The sequence below is a fragment of the Hevea brasiliensis genome, chromosome 18 (genome assembly GCF_030052815.1).
Source record: "Hevea brasiliensis isolate MT/VB/25A 57/8 chromosome 18, ASM3005281v1, whole genome shotgun sequence".
Classification (NCBI taxonomy): domain Eukaryota; kingdom Viridiplantae; phylum Streptophyta; class Magnoliopsida; order Malpighiales; family Euphorbiaceae; genus Hevea; species Hevea brasiliensis.
In genome coordinates, this window is record NC_079510.1 from 44,221,073 (window position 1) to 44,243,764 (window position 22,692).

The 22,692-nt window shown below is 36.7% G+C and overlaps 4 protein-coding genes and 1 long non-coding RNA gene across 7 annotated transcripts; 2 read left to right on the forward strand and 3 right to left on the reverse strand.

Annotated features, from left to right (window-relative positions):
- Nucleotides 1-3,345: 3,345 nt before the first annotated feature.
- Nucleotides 3,346-4,266, reverse strand: LOC110662861 (uncharacterized). Its single transcript, XM_021822005.2, has one exon. It carries the CDS (start codon nucleotides 3,975-3,977, stop codon nucleotides 3,570-3,572), a length of 408 nt encoding a protein of 135 aa, XP_021677697.2. The 5' UTR covers nucleotides 3,978-4,266; the 3' UTR covers nucleotides 3,346-3,569.
- Nucleotides 4,267-6,290: 2,024 nt separating this feature from the next.
- On the forward strand, nucleotides 6,291-7,366 carry LOC110662856 (uncharacterized). The gene is made up of 2 exons (XR_002496383.2): nucleotides 6,291-6,776; nucleotides 6,961-7,366. It is a non-coding gene; the product is annotated as an uncharacterized LOC110662856 (long non-coding RNA).
- Nucleotides 7,367-7,427: 61 nt separating this feature from the next.
- Nucleotides 7,428-10,168, reverse strand: LOC110662832 (uncharacterized). Of its 3 annotated transcripts, none has more exons than XM_021821984.2 (5): nucleotides 9,794-10,164; nucleotides 9,572-9,659; nucleotides 9,399-9,469; nucleotides 9,215-9,271; nucleotides 7,428-8,006 (listed from the first exon to the last, which is right to left on the reverse strand). In XM_021821984.2, exons 1-5 carry the CDS (start codon nucleotides 9,908-9,910, stop codon nucleotides 7,752-7,754), a joined length of 588 nt encoding a protein of 195 aa, XP_021677676.2. In that variant the 5' UTR covers nucleotides 9,911-10,164; the 3' UTR covers nucleotides 7,428-7,751. The 3 variants fall into 3 exon arrangements, with proteins under 3 accessions (XP_021677676.2, XP_021677656.2, XP_057996829.1); XM_021821964.2 differs by having other exon boundaries at nucleotides 9,572-9,731; nucleotides 9,794-10,153; XM_058140846.1 differs by lacking the exon at nucleotides 7,428-8,006 and adding an exon at nucleotides 8,642-9,119 and having other exon boundaries at nucleotides 9,572-9,731; nucleotides 9,794-10,168.
- A 1,633-nt stretch (nucleotides 10,169-11,801) lies between these two features.
- On the forward strand, nucleotides 11,802-13,082 carry LOC110663915 (uncharacterized). The gene has a single exon (XM_021823406.2). It carries the CDS (start codon nucleotides 11,965-11,967, stop codon nucleotides 13,060-13,062), a length of 1,098 nt encoding a protein of 365 aa, XP_021679098.2. The 5' UTR covers nucleotides 11,802-11,964; the 3' UTR covers nucleotides 13,063-13,082.
- A 2,909-nt stretch (nucleotides 13,083-15,991) lies between these two features.
- LOC131175890 (uncharacterized) lies at nucleotides 15,992-17,360 on the reverse strand. Its single transcript, XM_058140573.1, has 4 exons — nucleotides 17,279-17,360; nucleotides 16,436-16,680; nucleotides 16,198-16,317; nucleotides 15,992-16,078 (listed from the first exon to the last, which is right to left on the reverse strand). The coding sequence occupies exons 1-4, from the start codon at nucleotides 17,358-17,360 to the stop codon at nucleotides 15,992-15,994; spliced, it is 534 nt and encodes a 177-aa protein (XP_057996556.1).
- Nucleotides 17,361-22,692: the final 5,332 nt, after the last annotated feature.

A 22,692-nucleotide genomic window follows, 5' to 3' on the forward strand; every position in this document is an offset into this window, starting at 1 on the left:
TAAGAAGTAATTCCAAAACATCGTATTAAAATCAATAGGTGCGATCCAAATGATCTTACCAATTAGATCGGTAAAATTTAAGTTATTTTTGTGAATAAAGCAAATTTACCATATTTTAAGAACGTAACAATAAAAACTATCATTCATTTATATATAGAAAATAATTAAATAATTTTTTTTAATTAAATACATCAAAGATTAATTAAAAAACACTACTAAAACCAATGAGAAATTATTTAAATTAAATTAATTAAGAGAAAATTTAAATGAAGTTAATTTAATAATAATTCATTATTTAGAAGGCCAAATTAGATAATAAAAATAAAATTTAAATTATAATTAATATATTAAATTAAAATAAAAATTATATATTACCACCATGCATAACAAAACTATTCCGCTAATAAATATTGAAGCTAAAGCCTCCCCATGGCAATTAAGAGCTAGCTGGGTGAGATCTGAATTGAGGATATATAGATAGAGAAGGTGAGGTCAATTAGATGGAGGATTTCCTTAAATTTTCATCATGTGGGTGGAATTGAAGGGGATTTCTATATTATCACTATTTCAAGCCCATATTAAACATTGATATTAAATGAGTTGTTTTTTCTTCAACAGTTCATCCACCATCTATTTATGAAATCAATTATTGGGTCAAGAAGTCCTGTAATAATAATAATAATAATAATAAAAAAAACACTGAATTCTAACATTTCAACTATATTTAATTTGACTGTTGTTTTCTTCTTGCAACATATTATTCATAAAATAAGGGTGAGAGTGATATACTAATAATTAATTTCTAGTGCTCTTTTTATTATTTTTTTTTTCCTGCTTCCAAAAGAGAATGCCAAGCTTACTTTGCATCCATAGAAAGAGCTGAATAATTATGGTAACAAAGGTCATTTTTTCCAATAACTAAACCTTTCAGCTAAGGATCTTGAGACTTTATCAACTTATTTTTCAAAAAATAGCATTACTTTTGGTACCCAATTTCATATCTCCTTTATTATTGCTTTGCATTTTGGTCCAACAGTTCAGGCTGTGTTTTGTGCTATTATTGTCAAACCAAAACCAGCCAGTTAGATAAAAAAAAAAAAAAGAAAGGCGTCATCGACTACTTTTTCATGTCTTTTTTTTTATCCTTAAATTAAAATTTTTATTTGGTTAAATTAATGTATATAGAACAATTTCATTATAGTCATTGATGATGATGAAATTCATGTAAAACCCACTATAGTTAATAAGAAAATTTTATATTTTTCCTTTTGAAATTTCATTTTAATAGAAAAGATTCTGTCTTTTTCTAATCAGATGGCTACTGCTTACAGAAAGTGGCATGGTATTCCAAGAATTGATTTAGGGCTAGCTTAATTTATTAATTTCAGTGACAAAAGGGTCCTTAATTCATATTTCTTTTACTGTGTATGCAAAACAAGTTGGAATTGTAATATTGATAATGATGGTTCCTCCTTAGTGCTTCTCTTAATGTAAACAAAATTAGGACCTTTCTAAGTCATTGGCAGTATTAATATAATTTGCTTTTGCAAGTCAAGATAAGGGTAAATTTGTTTTCGAAATTTTTGTTTATTGGAAAGTGATAAAGATTTTGTCCACAATTCCATGAGCAATTACTCATCACTCTCATGTAATTTGATGCTACTTATAACATTTTAAATTAGTAAAAAAAATCAATAAATATTAATATAAATATATAATTATTTAATTTAAAATATTTATGATTAATTACCATTCAATATTAAAATTTTATAAAATATTAGCTACTTGTATTATTTTTTTTTTAATTTGTGATTTTCAGACATAAAATGTGTTCAATGATTTTGTCTAAATTGTAAATTAAATTGCTAAATATTACCGTTCACATTAATCAAATCATATAACCCTTTTCCTTAAAAAAAAAAAAAATACTAAAAGTACTAATGGCCATTAAATTGTCTTCATCACCAAAAACATGCAGAAAAAAAATTGAGAAGTGTAAATAAACAATGTACCCATCTTTTTATTCGGTTCTTTTAATCATTAACATTGAAAAAGAAAAAAAAAAAAAAAAGAAAACCCTAGTTAATTTTAATAATAGTCGCATGGTCTTGAATTAGCCCTTCCTTCAAGTCATGTGTGCCTCTCTCTTTCTACTCAATTACGCAATCCTTACAGTCATCAAAGGGCAACCAACCCATTACTTTGTCAAAAGACCAACTCGCTTTTGATTAGCATGGTAATTAGGAGAGTGATTACCACTGTAATAACGAGATCAGAGGGTAAAGTCTAAGCACAAGATGCCAAATTTCCCTTGATGACTCATAACACACATGACCCACCAAACCTGTAATGTGTAAGCAATTCTGGTAATTGGGTCCTACAATTTGGTGTAACCGAAGTTGATCTGCCCCCAAATAAAAAAAATGTACCATTCTGACATTTCAGATCACAAACCCAAATTTTAAGACGTTAAACTAGATGACTGGTATGTTCTCAATGAGTCCTTCGCTTTAAGCCTTGGACACATTTCAAATGTCCATCAATCCATATTTTGTTAACTTTTTATCCCTGTTGAAAGTTCTTCTTTTCTCAATCTCATGGGCATGATCATGGGCCATTTCAATTTTGGCATCTTTTGGTTGGTTTAGCTAGTGCTCCTTGTCTCCATGTGGTGATCCTTTTATCCAGTGGAAGCATCTAATGCTTTCAAATTATGATTTAATAATTAATTTTTAATGCTCAGCCAAAAATAAAATAAAATAAAATTTTGAACCATTATCTTCTCATAGAAATGAAAGGATCAGCTTGCATATTAACTATAAACAAGTTATTGAATAATAGATTACTAAACCAGTAGTTGACACACATAAATCAAGTCATCCATCAAAATTTTAACCCTTTATTCTAAAAGTGCAACCTATGCAGCAAAACTAGGACGTGCCAATGCATAGGACACCGCCCACTGATAGTGGGCCTAATTGAAAGTAGAGTCTTTTTCTTTAATTATTGATTAGGTTGCTATTAGAGTTAAATTCCAGTGTTTAAATTTCAGAGGTCGCTTTGATACTATTGAATTACATATAACAAATCAAAGATAAAGTTTTTAATGCAGACGGTGGACGATCCATGGATTAGTATTGAACATATGCTTTAATAACACACAAATTTTCCATGTTCTAATTTATTACATCTGGTTTTATGAACTCGGGCATTATCCCGCCTTCAATTTTCCTAAACCCAGAATCCAGAATTCACAGAAAACTGATCATCGTTTTTCTTCATTGTTAATAAAGAAAAGAGGAAAGAAACAGAATACATAACAAATTAGAGCAGAAAGAGACAGAGTTTCTAACAAAAACAAGATTGTTATTAATGAAACTAAGAGAAAGAAAGGGGATTGAAGGAGTAAAAAGGAAAATAACAAAAGACTGAATTGGAATTATTCGACCATTGAGAGATAAAAGTAGAAGTACCAAACTAGATTCTAAAAGCTTCATCTTTGGAAAAAGAAAATATTATTTCACCTGTCCTTAGAATCTTCATCTTTTGTGCACTTGTTTTGTGGCCCCTTAAACCACATGTCTTAGGAAGAAGCCTAACAACCAACATCCGATCAAAACCGGCAGGCCCGCCGCCGAGGTTCGGTCGGCATCGTTAAAATCATTGTCAACAGGGTACAAGTTCCCCGGTGGACCAGTTATGTATATGAAGGATGGTGGAGGTGGAGGGCAGTATTTTGATGGCGGCTTCTTTGGAGTCGGAGGTGGAGATGGAGGTGGCAAAGCTGGCGGAGGAGGGGATGGGGATGGTGGTGGTGGGGGTGGAGGGCTTGAATTACAGGGAGTACACTTCTCATCAGAAGGGCCAGGCACGGTGTTCTCTTCAAGCTTTCTTGAATCGAAGGCATGAATTGGCGGAGCAGCCGCAACAATCAAAAGAAACAAATTTAGTAGCATCAAGAAATCTAACCATCTCATTCTTAACAATCTATTTGAGGACAGAGAATTGAATTAGATTGAGCAAAGCAGGTTGTTCTTGTTTCTCGGCTATGTGGGTATATTGTGGATTTATTGGAGGGGAGCGTCTTGATAGGGAAAGGGTGTGCCGTGTTCGTGTGTCAAGGAGGCACTGCAATTTTGGTTACCTTATTAGGTGCACGTATACTGCGATGGGCTTAATGGGTTTAGGGAGTGAGACCTTGTTTATGTGACTTTTGCTTAGTCTTCTTGGTATGCTAGGGTGTTAATACCTTCTTTCATAAGGGAATCGAATCCCTTTTCATGTGGTTGGTCCAAATTTGGGCCCCCACCTTCTTAATTAAAAATCCATTTCATATTAAATTAATGTACGTATTGATTGTGTATATAAGACACAGAATTATAGGCAGCTTATACTATAAAATCTCTACTTTCCGCATGTAATGAAAGTTCTAAGATCACTCAAAAAGATGAAAAGGGAAAAGTCTCAGATTAAGCACGTGATTATTGTAACAAAACTAAAAATTAGGACAAAATCCTATATATTACATTTCAACATTAGGATAATTTCAACTGGTTAGAAAAATACGAACAGGAATTGATCATAGAAGTGTATATGTCGGATAGAGCCAATGGCTAATGGGGTAATTTGTCTTTCAAAGAGGCCTCTCTGAGGTCGTAATCAATGGGGAAGACAAATATCGGACGTCACGCCTAATGCTACAAAGCTATATCACCATACTTCTGGTATCAACATTCACTAATTGGATAGGGAACCAATTGCAGTTTCCATGCTTGTAACAAGGCCAAATTCTTCCGGGTGGAACAAGCAAACTCCTCATCTATATCCCTAAATGATTCATTTTTAATTTGTCCTTATAATCAGTTGGGCCAAACAACAGTAATCTTAAAAATAAAGTTAGCATGTATTTGCAGGCTTTTTTTTTTTTTTTAACCAAAAGATAAAGTTTCTTTTAAAAAAAGGTTAAGTACGGCCCAAAGTTTACATAATGTACACTTAAAAAAAGGCCATATATAAAGAAAGTAAGAAAAAAAAGGCCTACAGCCAGATAGCTTAAGCCCAAATTCTAACTTAACCCTTTATTTTGCAGAAAGTTTTTTAAAGTAATAAGAAATTTTTTAAAATTTAAAAACTTTAAATTTATGTTTGAAAGAGTGTAAGAATTTTTTAAATATGATTTTTGAATGTTTTTAATTCTCCAGCCATTAAATTGATGGGTCAGTAAGATTTTCTTTTTAAAATCTTCAAATACTTGAAAAAAAGCTTTCCGTCTCTTCAGATACTAAAAAATAAAAAAAATTTAAAAATTATGAAAAATCTTACTTTAAAAAGTTTTATTTTATAAAACTTAACTTTTCTTTAAAAAAGAAAAATTAATAAAAAACTAGCATTGCCCCAAGTCCTACATTGTTTCATTTGTTTGGAAGGAGCAGAACAAAACAACATGCAAAAACATGAATATCAACTTTCAAATTCAACATGGAACCTCAAGCATAAGCAATATAAAGCATAATGAACTTTGTATTTTGCAGAAAAGTCAAAGAAAAGAGCTCAAAACTGCATTCCTTAGCCTTAGTAGGTTGACGGACCAGAGGAGATTCAATCGGCAATAAAGACCCTTGCTTGAGGTATTCTTTCTCATGACAACACAACACTATTCCGCAAGCAGGTTCATCAACCTATTGACCATAGCTGCCTTTGATGTAGCTTGACACAAGCATATTCAAGAAAATCCTACTCCATGCATGCCCAGATATTCTATAAAAATCAGTCTTTATTAGGTCACAATCTCGCTCAGAAGATAGAAAGGGACGACTCACTTTTAGGATTAGGAGACGAAGGTCTTACCACGGTGGGGCGGGAGAAATTGCGCTTACAGTAGAAAAAAGAGGTTAAGACTCAAAAGAAATTATCATGTTGAGAGAACAATTTTCTCTCTACCGTGTGGGAAGAGGTTTGGCAATTTTTTTTTTTTTCACATCACTTTTCTATTTGTATAAATTTCAAATTTAAATATTTCTTTCTATTGTATATAAAAAAAAAACTAAAATTAAAAATAATTTTAAAATCCCAATAAGCTAATTAAAGGGCAGAAATAGAACTCATTTTCCTTATAAAATAGAATTTTTATAGCGTTATTTTAATTGAAAAATCAAAGTAAATTATTTTATTTAAAATTTTCAGTTTGATTATTTAACTTAAATGATTTGATTCAGTTAATAATTCTAGAAATTGTAATTATTTTTCATTCGATTTTCAAAGTTGAAAAAAAATTTGTTATTACCTAACTGAACCAAATTATATAACACTACATTTTGAGTTTATCCCCTCCTTCCTTTAAAACAGCTGTAAAAGTAACACCTCGTTTCCCTTGTTCAGTCTCCGCCCTCTCCGTCACTCGCCACAATCCTCCTGATCTCTTCTGTCTCTCATTGAAGACTGAGCTGATCTACTCTCCTGAGTCTCTCTACTCTCAATGGTCAGCCGAGAGTCACGACCCTCAATCCCTCATCAGTTCCCTCTGATTTTGGTTTCTAAATCGACGCTCAACGTTCAGGCTTCTCTCCACTTCACAATCATTAAGTAGTGGTTAGCCATTTCTCTACTTCTGCGATTTATAGGATTCACAGGCTACCTCCCACAATTGCTATTTATTTCTTATTTAGAAGATGTTAAGTCTGATTTAGACTTGCTGAGGAGCGAAATTTCTAAATTACGCTGCATATGTGTTGAATCTATTTTATTTGCTTATGGAAATTGGAAAGGTTCTTAGAGAGGTAATTTCAAATTAAATTTTAGTGAATATGTCTTTACGTTTTGCGTTGTTGAAATGCGGAAATCCTCGGTGTGATTGTATTTAACAAACCCAAGTTTGGTTGAGAACTGAGGATCTTCCATACTGCTAAAATTAAAAAACCGATCGATTAACGGTATTGAATTAATTTATTTTAATTTAACCAGGGGATCAAGGATACAACGAAGAAGTTGCGTTGGCCGACTGTGGATGAGTTAAAATGGGAGAAGCTTGCAACATCCACCGACCCATTTTGTTGAAGCATCTTCCACACTTTTTCTTGTCGTTTTCTACTCAAGCTTCCGAATTTCTAATTTATACCTTAAGCGTTGCTTATTTGCTTTTGGAACCTTCCTACCCTCTTAAATAATTATCTCTCTCGTTAATTCCCATACTCGTTCTCCATCTCAATAATTGAGGAATAGAGGACCTCAATTTTTTTGTACTTCTTTCCCTAATTAACTATGTGGTAGCAGAGTTCCTATGCCGTCTGGTTTGGTGCTCCTTATCTCCACTAGGCTAACAATTACTTATGCCAATCGTTTCTATTTATAAAATGAACTTTCTGAAGAATTAATTAGAGAATACACAGTAACCATGCACAATCAACCATATCTAAAATGCCAAATGCAAATAAGGACAAACGTAAATTCAGAAATCTATAAAATCCATTCTGTATAACATTTGCATATGGCTAATTTCCAGGCCCAATAGTTGGCAGCCCGGGTTTCGGCATAATTAGTCTAGCACCCACCATAACATTGAAAAGAGTAGGCGCACGTGTGCCTCTCAAGAAATGCAATCATGGCCAAACCTTAAGCACAAAACACCAATCCAATGATTCACACAATCATCTTTCTCCAAAATTGTGTCACAACTCATATACATAACTGATAATTCCATTCAATGTCCACACAAAATGAGGAACAAAATCAAATATTTGTCCTTCTCTCCATCATCACAATAACTTCCGGCCAGAAAGAGCAAAATGGGATCCCCTAGTTGCAATAACTGCTTGTTCCATACATCCCCAGCTTGATACTCCAAAATGTGAACCACTGCTATCCATCACTGGTTTTGAATCACCCCACGCCCTTTTCGACTGTCCAGGGTAATCAAAAATGGAAGATCCATAGTATGACAAAGAAGATTCAAATCCTTGTACCATTTCCGTGAACATTGTTTGCAGCTCCTCCATGCTATAGTTCTTGTCCTGCATATGTTAACAAAGGTGCAAAATCAATTAATAAAGAGAGAGAGAGAGAGAGAGAGAGAGAGAACACAGTTATTTCAATTGGCTCGGGTAGCATGCATACTGCATGTATATCGTCAGATCATAACAACATGATATTTAAATAATTGATTGAAGTTGCAGTAGCCACCCATGTCATGATTGGTACCCATTGAGTGGCCAACATTAACATTTGGCAGAGTCTTCCACCATATGTTTATAACATGGATAATATCTCAACCACTACAAGACAATACAACAACATAACCTCTATTATTAGCTCTTAGCTCTTGAAATTTTTCATTCTAAAGATAAATGACTTCTCCCGAAACTAAAATATCTTCACTCCTGTTCCCTTCTACACACTGCTAACCAAAAATCCAAATTCTATATTGGCTAAATAATCATGAATACGTGAGAAGTATCATTGCAGAAGATAGATAATTCATGAGGAACAAATGTTAATTCCAAGGACTAAGCCAAAGCAGAACAGCTTTGGGAATGCTGATTTCTCATATCTTCATCAGATGGATATTTTAACAATCTGATGAAATTACAGTAGCCGTAGTATCCATGGCATTCTTAGTCCATAAGGAGTGGCAAACTTAAATATGACATTGTCTTCAACCAGTTGCTTTAATTTATAGAAATGAGACCTTACACCAAGACTAAAGTACAACTCATCTTGATTACTTCCTAACCAATTCAAGCTCTGCTACGTCGTTATTATTTATCATAGAATAAATTAAAACAAATGCTCTTCTAACTTAATTTGATGTGTAAAGTAGCTATCAGATATCAGAATTTGATTTCTCAACCAGTACAATACAATTTAGACGACCCTCCTACTAACTATTGAAGTTTCTATTTTCAAAGAGATAAATAGTTTCTTAAGTTACAGAATCTGAAATATCCTTCAATTTCTGCTTCCTCCTTTTCGCCTATCATCAAACCATATTTCTATAGCTATTAACAAGGAGTCATTGCAAAAGTTAAACTGAACATTCATGTGAAATATAATAATTGTAAGATCTCCCACAGTGGGCTTTAAAACAGTGCTCAAACACAACAGCTTTGCCCATTCGCCATGCCACCCTAGATCAGATCGGTGGATTGAAGTCATATAGCAAGCCAATTAAGTTATAAACCACGCAACTTAATCAGGTTAGAAAAAAGGATCAGATTCATACCTCTCTCTTGTTCTGTGCCATGAGAGACCACATTTCTTGCACGAAATCAGAGAATCCCTGAAACATTAATCAAGCATTAACAACAACCAGACAGCAATATATAGAAAAAACCAAAAAATTTAAAGCGTTTAAAGGAAGCACCAGAAATAGCAACGAAAAAGAATAGGAAAAAAATTTCACCCACCTCATCTTCTTCCTCTTCAGGGTCATAAAATCCTATATCATACAATGCCCTCTTCTTTTGGTCTGATAACACTGATGCAACAGAGAAGCAATTGGAAAAACAAAAATTAGCACACACAACATCAAAATGAACAAAACCCCAAATGAAATTCAAACCCTTCTCAAAAGCCTTACCTGAATAGGCCTCCTGAATTTGCTGGAATTTACGTTTGGCTTCACTTAACAAGGCAGGGGTTTTTGTCCACCTATCAGGATGCCATTGCTGCACCCAAAATACAACCCGAAAAATCCCAAATTCCCTCATTCGTACCATTTTAAACCTCGAAAGTAGAAACTACACAAGAAGAAGAAGAAGAAGAAGAAGCAAAGCACATATCAAATCCATCAAACACTTACCATAGCAAGCCTACGATACGCTCGTTTTATATCTTCAATGGAAGAATCCGCACTCACACCAAGAATGGTATAATAAGATAGCGTCCCCCTCTGTCCGTGCTCCGTCTCCATCATCATCACCACTTTACCGCGCAAAATTTCAAAACATTGATCGATTGTATTAAAAATTGTATCAAAGATAAAGATTTTAGCCTTGTTCTTGATCTTGCAGGATGAAAGCGCAAGGAGAATACATAGAAATGGGAAGCGGGGTGGGGATTTTATAGAGCAAAAGGAGTGAAAAAAAATCTGAGAGATGAAGAGTGATCAGTTCTCCTCGGTGATACTGGAAAGTTCCCGAAGAAAATCACGTGGTCCAGCTAGAGATATTTTTGAGATGTTAGATATTTAGGTTGTTTTGGAGAGTTCTCGGGCTTTGGCGGGAAATGAATGTGGGACCATCAATTCCAGTGGCGGTTGATGGATTCCTTGGAAAGGGATCAGACTAAGACACGTGTGTCTGTAGATTTCCACTTGGCAAAACGAGTCTAATTGCCTTACGTTTTAAAATGGGAAGAAAAGGGATAAAAGTTAAATTTGACCATTTAGATTAGCGATGGAGTTTAATTTAGTGTAAATTAATTTTTTTAATTAATTTGATTTTAATTAATTAGTTTGATATAAAATTTGACGCTGAATAATACGCTTCAATGGAGAGATACAAATTTTTAACATGTTTTTATAATCATTTTTTCTTTATATTCTTTATCTTTTGATTTTTTTTTCCTCAAGTACCCCACAATCAAGGGACTATAATTTGCCTAATGGATGCCACCAAAGGCCGTACCTGCCTAGTACGAATACAATAGTAATATTGTCACGCTCCAGCGTGATTCTTCGAAGCTCCCTGCTCCAAGCCTAATTGAGCCCCTTCTCGCATAGTCCATAACTCGGCCTCCCCATGGCTGAGCAACAACCAAAATTAGATTCTAAACCTCCTTATTATCTGCCAACATCATCTCTCAAAATGTCTCCTCCAAATGCTAGGAAATTCGAACTGCCACAAGCAGCGACAGTATTTAATTTTTTTAAGCTTGAGTTGTGGGCAGACAACACTAAACTCATATAATAGTTCACAATGCAACGCTTGGGAGGTGGCACAATCCAGCTTAGTTGGGACTAAGAATCCCCTCCCTGTGCACCAGTATGGAGGCTATTAAGTTCCTAGAATCAATAGTCCTATTAAATGAAATTTTATTATGTCTAGGCCATAAAAATAAAATATTATCTCTTATTTATATTATTCGACAACATATTATTTATATTAATATTTAAAAATTCAATGAATAATACATGAAAAATTATCATCATAATTTTTACAAGTTAAGCAGACGTTTTAATTACAATCAATGAGAGGATACTATTATTTTTATATTTAATAACTAATCACTATATAAACAGTTAATAATTAATAAAATAACTAATAACTATTAAAATTGCTAAAATTTTTTAAAATAAATAACATTACCAAATAAGGCCTAACTTAATAATCAAAGCAGATTGAATCTATATATCCCTTTAAAATATATAATGATCATTTCATTATTAGTACTACACCAAGAATCGCATTAATCTTTAAATTTTATTAATAAAATGTGAAGAATAAATTAAATCAACCCATTACCTTTAATTCAGAAACTTGTAAACTATGAATTGAAAACCTTATAAAATCATAAAATTTCAAATTAATTACTAAATTAATAATCAAGTCAGACTTTTCTTCGGTGGTGCGCTGTTAAAAAAATGATTTCATGTATTTTAAAGTTTTTATAATTATTTAATTTAAAATTATTTTAAATTAATTAATTTATTTATTTACCTTTCAAACTGAATCCAAAATATCAAATACAGCCTTAATTTGTGTTGGGCATATAACGATCCTCTATTCCTCCTGCCTTTCTTAACAAAGTTTCTGCCACGTAATATAATCTATTCTCATATGTGTATGATCATTACTCATAAACTGAATTTTCCAAATCGAGAACCAGCAGACGCCAAGTTTAACCAAAAAGTCCAAAACAAACCCCTTTGACAAGAAAACAAGCACAATATTAAAGCCACTACCCAAGCTAGAAATTAAATGCAACCACCACCCTGTAGCTACATGTTACTCACCAGAGATTGCAAAAACCATGTCTTTTATCTCTTTCCTTTTTTTGGGTATCATCGTCATCAGCATCACCTCTTCAACCACAGGAAAGCCTCACATCATCAATTTTCAGTCGCCAAATCTCTATCCCGAGGGCCTTGCCTATGACCCATTGGCTCAACACTTCATTGTTGGCGCCCTCCGCCACCGCACTATCCACTCCGTATCCGCTGCAGGCGTTGTCCAAACCCTCATCTTCGACCCTTCCCTCCCTCCAAACACCAGCTTTATGGGCATGACCGTAGATACATTGAATAATCGTCTCCTTGCAGTTATCCACTCCTATCCCCCACTTCCTCCCTTCAACGCCCTCGCCGCCTATGACCTTGGCACCCGGCAACGCCTCTTTCTCTCTCTCCTACCCGACGCCGACGCAAGTATTTCACCTCGGTTCGTCGCCAATGCCGTAGCTGTTGATTTCAAGGGAAACGCTTACGTCACCAATTCCTTAGGCAACTCCGAAGGGAATTTCATCTGGAAAGTCAATGCTGGAGGAGAGATGTCCATTTTCTCCGGATCTCCAATTTTCACGCAGTATCCAGTGGACCGCAACGCACCGTTTAGCTACTGCAGCCTTAACGGGATTGCTTATGACAGCAAGGGTTTTCTACTGGTGGTGCAAACCAACACGGGGAAAATGTTCAAGGTGGACGCGGAGGATGGCACGGCGAGGACGGTCTTGTTGAACGAAGATTTGCATTTAGCCGATGGGATCTCCATAAGAAAAGACGGCGTCGTTTTAGTAGTGTCCCAAAACCAGCTTTGGGTTTTGAGAAGCAATGATAGCTGCGGCGAGGGAGTAGTTTATGACAAGATTGATCTTGATAGGGAAAGATTCCCCACTTCAGTGGTAGTGGGCAGAGAGGAAAGGGTGTATGTGTTATATGGGAGTGTGTTGGAGGGTATAATGGGAAACGGGGGGAGGGAGTGGTTTCAAATAAAGCAAGTGAAGTCGGGCAGGGAGAGTGAGAATGAGAATATATGGATGTTTGTGTTGCTTGGTTTGGGCCTGGCCTATTTCTTCTTTTGGAGGTTTCAGATGAAACAACTTGTCAAAAACATGGATAAAAAGACTAATTAAAATTTGTGGGGTTTTAACTATGAGTATTGGAATAGTTTTCATAACTGTATCAATCAAAGTCATGAAATATTTCTTTCACAATCTCACAAATTAATTCTCAAATCACATTAGCTCGCTAAACTTAACCTTCAAAACGCTAGTATGTAAAGTTAAGGTAAAAAAATTTCATGGCTTTTCTACATTTGAATTGGTGACAGTTCACTATAAAAGCTGTTAAAGTTGATTCATTACAACTGAATTGCAAGAAACTCTCCGCTTAACATTGTTGCAAGGGTTTTGCGGTCGCGAACGATCCTCACCAAAGCGAAAAAAATGAGGAGTTGCTACTTTAATTTTAAGGGAAATTAAAGAAAATCTTTTGTTAAATTTACGAAAACCACTTCTAAAATAGAGATTTTAGGTTCGAGGTTCGTAGACGGGCAGGGAAGGTGTTAGACACCCCACCTCGTCCCTCAACGAGGGCAAGCAGATTTAACAATGTGCTCTTTATAATTTAAAATTAATAATTTTGAGGTTAGAATCATGATATTAGTCCCTGTCATTAATAAAAAGGACATTCAATGTTTTACTATTTTAGGTTACCCCAAGAACATGAGTTAGTGGGATGACTCTGAAGTGAATTGATATCTTGTTTATTTTATTTGTTATGTATTTGTTAAGTTTCTCCCTCCTCGAATTAGGACTCTAATTCCAAAAAAGTGTTATTTGGTTCTTAAAGATTCATAACGAATTAGGAGGACTCTCGGCTTATCCATTATGTACCTTATCATTGACATTCAAATAACCGAGGGTGTATTGTGTGTGGTGGGTGTATAAGAACTGATATAAGTATAGATCTTTATCCCTCTTAATTAGGAATCTAATTCAAAAGGGATGTGTTAATTAAAACCTAGAGAGTTCCCTTCCTTAATGAGGACTCTGGAGGGAGATCTCATCATCGTCAATAATTATCCATAAAATCTCTACTTATATTCCTATTAAATTTTTTTGATATTTTATTTAACTAAGCAAAACTGATGGGATGGTTCCCTTTCAATAATATAAGTATGAGGACCTCTAGAAGGACTCTCCACCGAGGCTTAATATAAGATTCGGGGTTCTTGGAGGGGCTTTCCTGTGAATCATTTATTAAAACATGTAAAAAGTTACCGGGGCAAATGAGGAAAGAAATCTCTCCCGATCTCCCAATTTCATACAAAATGATTTTATTAAAATTCTAAATTGCGGGGTTTAAGGAAATGACTCTTCTGATCCCTTTAATTTAACTTCAAAGAAAATTTTTAAAAGCACAAGAAACTTCAAGAAAGAACTCTCTCCCAATCTCCCCCATTTAAACAATTCGCAAAATATAAAACAATAGGAATTGCAGGAAAGGACTCTCTCCCGATTCCCTGATTTGACATCGAACACTTTGTAAAATATAAAACTACAAGGGTTTCAGGAAAGGACTCTCTCCTGATCTCCCTATTTTGAAAAGTGAATTTAAAAGTCGCGAATGCTGATCCAAACTCTTCGTTGATCTTTCGCGTAATTCCTCGATCTCTTTGCTATTCGAACTCCTTTGTTTCCACCCTTATAGCTTATTATCCGAACTTTTCCATTCTGGGTTTCGTGTTTTATGATTCGGGTTTGTCTTGATTGTTCGATCTTATAGCTTATCGTCCGAGCTAGCCTCGATTTTTTATCTCATAATTTACTTGTCCAGGCTAATCTCAGTTTCCGACCTCATAACTCATCCAAACCTAATTATTTTCTTTATTTATTCGGATCGAAAATTTCTAAGTCGTCACTTTTATCTGTGCTCCTTATGGTATTTATGGAGTGTTAGTGACCCGAACTTTCACTCTCATACGAAATAAAAAGAATTAAAAGTAAAGATAACTATAAGACTTGTGAATGATAGGAGGCCAAAGATAATATTTATGACACAACTCAAACTTGATACGACTCTATTCTGAAAACTCGGTGTGACAAGGCACCTTAAAAATACTTACGTCGTGAACACAATTAGCGATATTTAGAGAGTGACAAGTCAAACGCTTACTTGTAGAGAGCTGAAACAATGGATGAATCAATACCGATGCTCTGCGAACTCTGGAGCTGCTAAAGCTGAGATGACGGAGTGACTTTGAGCTGCCAAAGGAGATGACAATGAGGTCTTAATGATGAATTGTGATTGGGCTTTCAAGATGGTGCACGATTGCTAAGGGTATAGATTGCAAGACCTATAGCTTTAGTGACAAGATCCTTTAGAAAACTTGTTTTTAAAGTCTCTAGGAATTTCAAGAGCTTCAGAATGAAGGGCAATAAAACTATATCAAAATTCAAAGGTTTCCTGACGATAATCACTATCCCCCTTTACAGTATTGCATGCAGGTATTTATAGGGAATTGGTACTCAAAATAGAGGATCAGGATTCCAGCAGGAAGAGATAGAGGGCTCAGATTTAAAAGGACATGATCCGACGTCTTAGAATTAAAGAGAATCAAGATTGAGGGTCGTGATTTGGTTCAAAATCTCTGTCCTTTCATTCTTTAATCCAACGATTAGGAGTCTTGCCTTACAAAATAGATCCAAGGGCTGGGAATAAAAAGTGTCAAATCTGTTATTTACTTTTGATCCGAGGGCCTTAAATCCATCCTTACAATTGTGATCAACGGTGTAAGTTGAGATGTACGGGGCTACTTTAACCGTTTGAAATTCGAGGCGAAGAGTGCATCCTTACAAATGAAATGGGTGGTGAGGTCTGAATCGTACCCAAAATGCTTTAACTGACTCGGATCTGACAGTAGGGAAATTATTATTATGAATTAAGGGTTATGATTAAAAGTAATTCGACTCTTCGAGCCCTCCGATCTCTATAAGTCATTCCTCAGTCTACCCGACCCCTTATTGTGATTGATTGATTTGAGGCTTGTTATTCAGATCTCTATCCACTTTTCTGCATCCGGTCTTTTCTTGCTTCCCGATCTCTTTCTATTCCCCGATTCTTTCCCGTCTCTCCTCTGCATATGACCTGTATTGATCAAAGCAATAAATTCTTCAATTACCGATGAGCCGCTTCGAGTTCTGTAGGCATTAAATGTCAAGGACCTATATATATGCGAGAGGGGAGTCTGTCATTTTCACACTTACACTCTTCTCTCTCCGGCTAATTTCCCCATGCGCTACTTTTCCGATTCTAACTTTTCTAATAAGAATTCTCATCATAACGACCTCTTCGATCTTTTTCTGATCGTTTTTTTTGCCCATCACCTGAAAATGGATGACTTCGACAATCAGAGAATTATGAGAGTTTCATTCGATGACGGCGAGAGAACCAGACTAATTTACCGATTAGGGTCTAAAACGACTACCGTGCCGATCAGTTTACTGGTATGATATGCGGACCAATCTCGAACAAGGGGACCGCTAATTTCAATCTTGATGTCGGTGACCGCCTCTTGAAGTTTATTTGGCTCCTAACCATGTCAAGGTTCCCAATTAAGGCTCGATTCTGGTCGATGACATTGACGATGACACCGAGCTTTCCGTAGTCTTTATCATAGTTGACGAGAGCTACCCTCCCGATCTCCACATATCTCTTAAACGGCTTCTTGAGATCGAGGGTGATCCCAACTATGAAAGCAAGATAGGTAGAATGTAGTGTAGGGACATTTGTAATTACTGATCTTGAGAGATCGCCCAAATGATCTAATCTGATTCTTTGGAAATGAAATGAAGTCTTATTTATTCGAAAATTAATTCAATTTATTCTTCTTTTTATTATTGCATTGATTATTTTTCTGATCTCTGATAACTGTATCCAATCTGATCCCTTATCGAATCCCTATCCTCCAGATCCCTTTGGCTCAAAACCTTGTTCTATCGGATATATGGTCGATCCCCATTAGCCAATCTTACTTGTCCGATCTCCTTACCATGCTTCTGGAATTTTCCTTTGTTGTGTCATTGAAACGATCAGATCCCACTAACAGATGCGTCTCCTAGGACTTCGTGAGTATTTAATGCTCGGACGAGTATAAATAGGAGGGGGGGTTAGCCATTTACATATTTATACTGTTTTCTGATTCTTTGAGTAACATCAATGCTCTCTCTCAGTTCTTGTATTTTTTGACGATGACTTGTACTTTGGTAAGGGTTTTGATCTTTTTCCGATCAGATTTATCTTTGTTGTTTGAAAATGAGCAGCGCCGAAGGTCAGAGAGTTGCAAGCCCTCCTTCCGTCCACATTTCATGGACATCAGATGAAGGTGATGCGGCAGGCCAAGTGGGCTGCCTGTACTGACCACAGCCATTATTCCGGTCTCTGGTCAGCCGGCTAAATCAAAACAGGCTCGGACTTTGGCCCCAAGAAAAGAAAATTTACTTGTGGACGAACTGCCATCGGTTTTGGAGGAAGCCGATCTCCAATTGATTATCCAAGAATACAACCTCCGGATCGACTCTTATGAGCTAATAAAATGCCATGCAAGTCTGCCAGCTGATCACTTCTTTGATGAGACCGACCGGATCATGGTGTATGAAGAACAATTAAAAGCCAAGCTCCAGTTTCCCCTGAATGAATTTTACAAAGCTGTTCTAAAGTTTCACCATGTCTGTATCGCCCAAGTGCATCCGAACTCTTAGTGAACTATGGTGGCCTTCAGAGGTCTTTGCCGAGCTAAGGGACTTGATCCTACGGTGAAGGTTTTTGCTGAATTACATAGGCTTACTAGGTGAAAGGACGACAAATACTGATTTTTCAAAGCCAAACCGAATTGCGGGCTCTTCACCAATCTCCCTCCCTCGCTGAAGAACTGGAAAGATCGGTTCTTCACACTTAGGAATAAGGATCTGAATGGTTTCGAGGGCGTTCCACGTAGCTAGAATTATTTGATCCCCAAAGTGCCAAAGAAGCTCAATTTAAACAAAGACGAGGACGCCATGGTGGAAGAATTGAAGAATCAAGCGACCGTTCATAAATACTCATGTTCAGATGTGGTTATGGATGAGCTGAAATAGTGAATGATGCAATTGATTGCCTACTAGGACTAAGAGCTGCAACTCTCTGATCTGGGTCTCGGGACAGGTAAAACCCGAATCTTTAATCTCTTAGTCCCTGTCGATCTCACTAATCTCATTTTTCTGTGCAGGTATGGCTGGAAATGAGGCAACGAGGGAAGCTCGGAAGCGGAATAAAGATCTCAGCAGGAAGGTATTAGAAAAGAAGAGATCTGATGTAACACTCCTAATTTTTAAATTTATTATTTTATGGGTAAATATTAATATTTTATTTTATTTTAATTTTAGGAAATTATTTGAAATTTTTTGAATTTCAGAAATCGGGTTCGATTTTTCAAAAATATAAAACTTTGATGATTTTTAAAAATTAATTTAAAAACCACGTGGCAAAACTAAAAATATATTTAGACTCTAAGAATTTTTCTGAGTTTTCTAGAATTTTTTTGGAATTTTTGGGCCTCGTTTTTTGTCCCAAGGCAGAGTAAAAATTCAAAAATTTGCATCCTGAATCGGACCGACTGAATCGAATTAGGCCAGATCGAACCGGTCGAATCGGATCGGCTTTCTTCTTCTTTTTCCTTTCTCCCCGCGCTTTCCCATCCCTCTTTCTCTCTCTCCCATTTTCTCTCTCCTCCCTCCTCCCCACGCTGGCAAGCGCACTACCTCAGCTCCTCCCCCTCGCCGGCCGCCGCCTGAAACACTAGAAAAGTCACGCGAAAACCACCCAGCGCGCAACATGCTGTTTCAGCTTCCTGACCAAAATTCGGTCGATCCAGCCACCGTTTGGGCTGAGTCTTATGCCAAAACACATCTACACCTCGAGAGCTTTTCATAGACACCAAGAGCACCAAAATGCCCAATTTTTGTCCGGAAAGTTTTAGTCCATTTCGATTTTTGGGCTAGATTTCTCGCAAACTGTGAACCCCATGAGAAAACCTAGAGTACCGGAGCGCTCCACTCGTCGAGAGCTTAGCAGTATTATAAATTTCAAAATTTTTTGACACTATTTTTCGGTAAGTCCCATGAAACTTCGTAGTATTTTTCCGAGCACTAAATGAGCAAAGAAATTTTCGTAAAGATTTTGTACTAACCTCTGTGTTGTGGGCTTCGTGTAGGTACCTTCAATTCGTGAAAATTCAACGGTTGCCCGGGTCTGTAAATTTCCTGCCAGACAGACAGGCTACCGAAAAAGTCTTGGAATTGGGTCGAGATTTTGGCTACCCCATAGTTGTCAGACGTCCCGAGTGCATCCCCGAGGTTGGAATCGACATAAGTAAACCCGAACCTTACTTTTTCTTAATTGTCTAGTCTTGAATTGGATTAAAAATTCATATAATATTCGTGGTAGCTCAGAAAATTATAATTCATTTTGCATTAGCTTAGTAATAATACTAAGGACCATGGGGCAAAGTTTTAGAATTTTTAGAGCTCATTTCGGTACTTTTTGCAAAAGGGTCAATCATAAGGACTAAACTGTAATTTTACATATTGTGATTGATGGCTGTTTGGATGGGCCCAGGAGGGGCTGTGTGATGTGATTGAGTTATGGGTGTATGGTTTGTGGATATAGAAATGTGTTTTAAGCCCTTTTACAGGTTGGGTAGGTCTTAGGTATAGAGGAGACTCTGCCGGATTTTCGGCACGACTTAAGACATCTTTGGTCTTTTCTTAGTTTGTATTGAGTCAAATGTATTAAACAATTATAATAAAATTGTCAAGTGAGCAGGGATAGCCTTCCTCCTCTGCCCAGCCGCCACAGTGACTGCGGTTAAATCTGTGAGTAAAATATTAATTTTAATTATAATTTCAATATTATTATATGTTCAGGTATGCTCATGCATCACTTATATATATATATATATATATATATATATATATCTATGTAGTTAAATACTATGCACGTTTTATATTGCATTCTTAATTGATGAATTGCCATGGGTGTTGGTTGTGGTAATTTGGAGTAGTGTGCGTGCGTTGGCGTGCGTGTGGTATGGTGTTTGATATGGACAGGACAGGTACACACAGCTTGAGGGATGCTCGTTGAGACCCAGTCTTTCAGGGTAGACACGGCTTGAGAGATTCGCTGGGACCCCGTATTTAGTTTATTAAGCAAAAGTTCAGCTTGAGATCTTCGCTGGCAAAGATTGGATTAAGAGGGCTGTATAGGAGATCAGCTCCCATATATGTATTGTTTGACATTATCGAGTGTGTGAGTGCTCCAAATTTCCTTTTTGCTGTTATGATATGAAAATATTGACGACGTTGCATTTCACTCCACAGGGTGCATTAGCTTTAGATAGCTATAGAGATTATGGTTAAAATTGATATTTTACTCTCTGAGTCGAACGCTCACTCCTGTTCACCTATTTTTTCAGGATACAGGAGATTTATTTTTGAGTTTTAACCTGTTCTCATCCCTCGCAGGTTGTCTATTTATGTTATGATATTGTATAATTTTTATTTACTCCTAGAATTTCGCATGTGTTAGAAAAATTTATTTGATTGGGTCTATAATATAATTGTCATGTTGGACCTATAAACTTATTAAATGCATGTATGATTGGATTAGATGAGGGAGCCGAGCTTCCATTTATTTTTACGACATTTGATTATGTGAAGGGTGAGTTGAGCTCCCCAGTTTATTATATATATTGTGTTTAATAATAAAAAAAAAAGAACTCCCTGTTAAATAGTCCATGTTATGGCTGGACTCTATCCGGTTGAATTCTTAAAATTAGGCCCAAATGGGCCTTAGGATTAGGTTAAGGAATAGTTAGGCTTACTATAGGTCTCGGGGGCTTTAGGCTGGCCCAGGTCCTAGTGCTGGTCCAGCTCATAGGTTGGGTTGTGACAAATGTGGTATCAGAGCTTAGGCTCCAGATTCATAGGGAAAAATTGTCTAAAGTGTTGGGAAGAGTCTAATAGGAGTCACATATGGAGAATAGGGTCCACATTCGTCTTGTATTGTTATCTTTGCTTTTAGTTTCTGCTTTATATAATTATGTGTAAATATGAGTCTATAGAGCTGTATAACATGCCGTTTTGAATTTTGTGGGCTAATGCTGCTGAATTTCAGAAAAATGCATAGAAGCAGAAGAGCTGCCACTGCACCAGAACCAGATATGCCGACGAGGTGTCGGCACAGGATGAGGTGCCTGCCTCGAGGAGGCGGGGTAGGAGGCCTAGAGCTGCTCAAGTAGAGGAGCAGCCACCACCAGTTCAGGAATAGTCTTTTGTGGCCCCGGGTCCCATGGACCCAATGGCAGCTACTCTAGCTGGTTTGCAGAGAACCATCGATATGATGGCATAGTATATGGTCCATCCTCCTTAACAGCAATAGCCCATCCCACCAAGAGGGGAACCTTACAAATAAATAATTAATTTCAAGAAGTTTGTATCGGGTACTTATGATGTATCAGATGATGCTTATCGATTTTGAATTCCTACAGACAGGCAATGACAGAGTTGTAATTGACTGATAGGAGACTCATAGAGTGTGTGCAGCATATCATGGGGCTTATGCCTAGACAATGAATGGATGACTACATATTACCTCGGATGGAATGTTTGTCATGGACCCAGTTTGTGGAACTGTTTATCAACAGGTTTGTGCCATAAAGTTTCAGAAATCAAAAGCAGTGGGCCTTTGAGGCCTTAAGGCAGAATGGCAGATCTGAAGATTAATATGCTATAGAATTTTTGGAACTGAGCAGGTATGCCCCTACAGTAGTGGCTACAGAAAGTATGAAGGTAAAAAAGTTCCTAAAGGGGCTAGACAGGAGGTATGCAAACCTAGCCATGATGTCTTATCAGTCTTTTGATATGGTAGTTGATCGAGCCTGACAGATTGAGATTAGCTATACAGGAGATGACAGTGGAAGAGCAAAGAAAAATAGGGCAGAAGATTCTTCAGGTGTTCCTTACATGGGTACCACGAATAGCGGAGGCCAAAGTCATTACAGAGGAAAAAAAATAGGAACAAGAAGGGTGGTTTTAGATACAAATCTCGAGGATTTAGACTAAGGTACGGATCCAGCAGTGGTCACAGTTTGGGATACAGCAGTTCTGGGTCTGGTTCAAGATCCTCCTTGGTACCCTGCACACAGTGTGGAAGAGGACATTCAGGACCTTGTATGATGGGTTCAGGAGTATATTTCCGGTGTGGCCAGCAAGGTCACTTTGCTTGAGAATATCCAGTATTCAGTGAGCCACAGATAGGGTCATAGGGTTCTGTTGCAAATGTTCCTCGTAAGTTGTATCCTGGTGCTTCAAGTATGGCAGGCAGTCAGTTTAGTGGCCAACAGGGCCAAGCATAAGGAGGACGTGGATTTGGAGGCAGATCAGGAGGTAGAAGTCAATATCAGGGTTCTGCAACGCAGGGTAAGGGTCAAGCTCAGGTTTTCACCCTGACCCACCAGGATGCTCAGGCTTCCAATGCAGTTGTGGCAAGTATTCTTCTAGTCTGTTCCTTTGAGGCTAGTGTTTTGATAGATCCGGGTGCTAGGCACTCATTTGTCTCCCTAGTGTTTGCTATGAGATTGGGTAGGAACCCTACAACTTTAGAATGCCCATTGTCTGTAGCTACCACGCTTAGTGACAACATAGATGTAGATATGATTTTTCTAG

What these genes read in the sequence shown, in the direction of transcription:
- LOC110662861 (XM_021822005.2), bottom strand. Translation starts at nt 3,977, where the DNA reads ATGAGATGGTTAGATTTCTTGATGCTACTAAATTTGTTTCTTTTGATT.
- LOC110662832 (XM_021821964.2), bottom strand. Translation starts at nt 9,910, where the DNA reads ATGATGATGGAGACGGAGCACGGACAGAGGGGGACGCTATCTTATTAT. An exon ending in CGTATCGTAGGCTTGCTATG is followed by an intron (nt 9,732 to 9,793) that starts GTAAGTGTTTGA and finishes CTTCTTGTGTAG; the next exon opens with TTTCTACTTTCGAGGTTTAA. An exon ending in AATTCAGGAGGCCTATTCAG is followed by an intron (nt 9,470 to 9,571) that starts GTAAGGCTTTTG and finishes CTGTTGCATCAG; the next exon opens with TGTTATCAGACCAAAAGAAG.
- LOC110663915 (XM_021823406.2), top strand. Translation starts at nt 11,965, where the DNA reads ATGTCTTTTATCTCTTTCCTTTTTTTGGGTATCATCGTCATCAGCATC.
- LOC131175890 (XM_058140573.1), bottom strand. Translation starts at nt 17,360, where the DNA reads ATGGCTGTGGTCAGTACAGGCAGCCCACTTGGCCTGCCGCATCACCTT. An exon ending in GAAATGTGGACGGAAGGAGG is followed by an intron (nt 16,681 to 17,278) that starts GCTTGCAACTCT and finishes TTGCTTTCATAG; the next exon opens with TTGGGATCACCCTCGATCTC. An exon ending in TTAGCCGGAGAGAGAAGAGT is followed by an intron (nt 16,079 to 16,197) that starts GTAAGTGTGAAA and finishes TGATCAATACAG; the next exon opens with GTCATATGCAGAGGAGAGAC.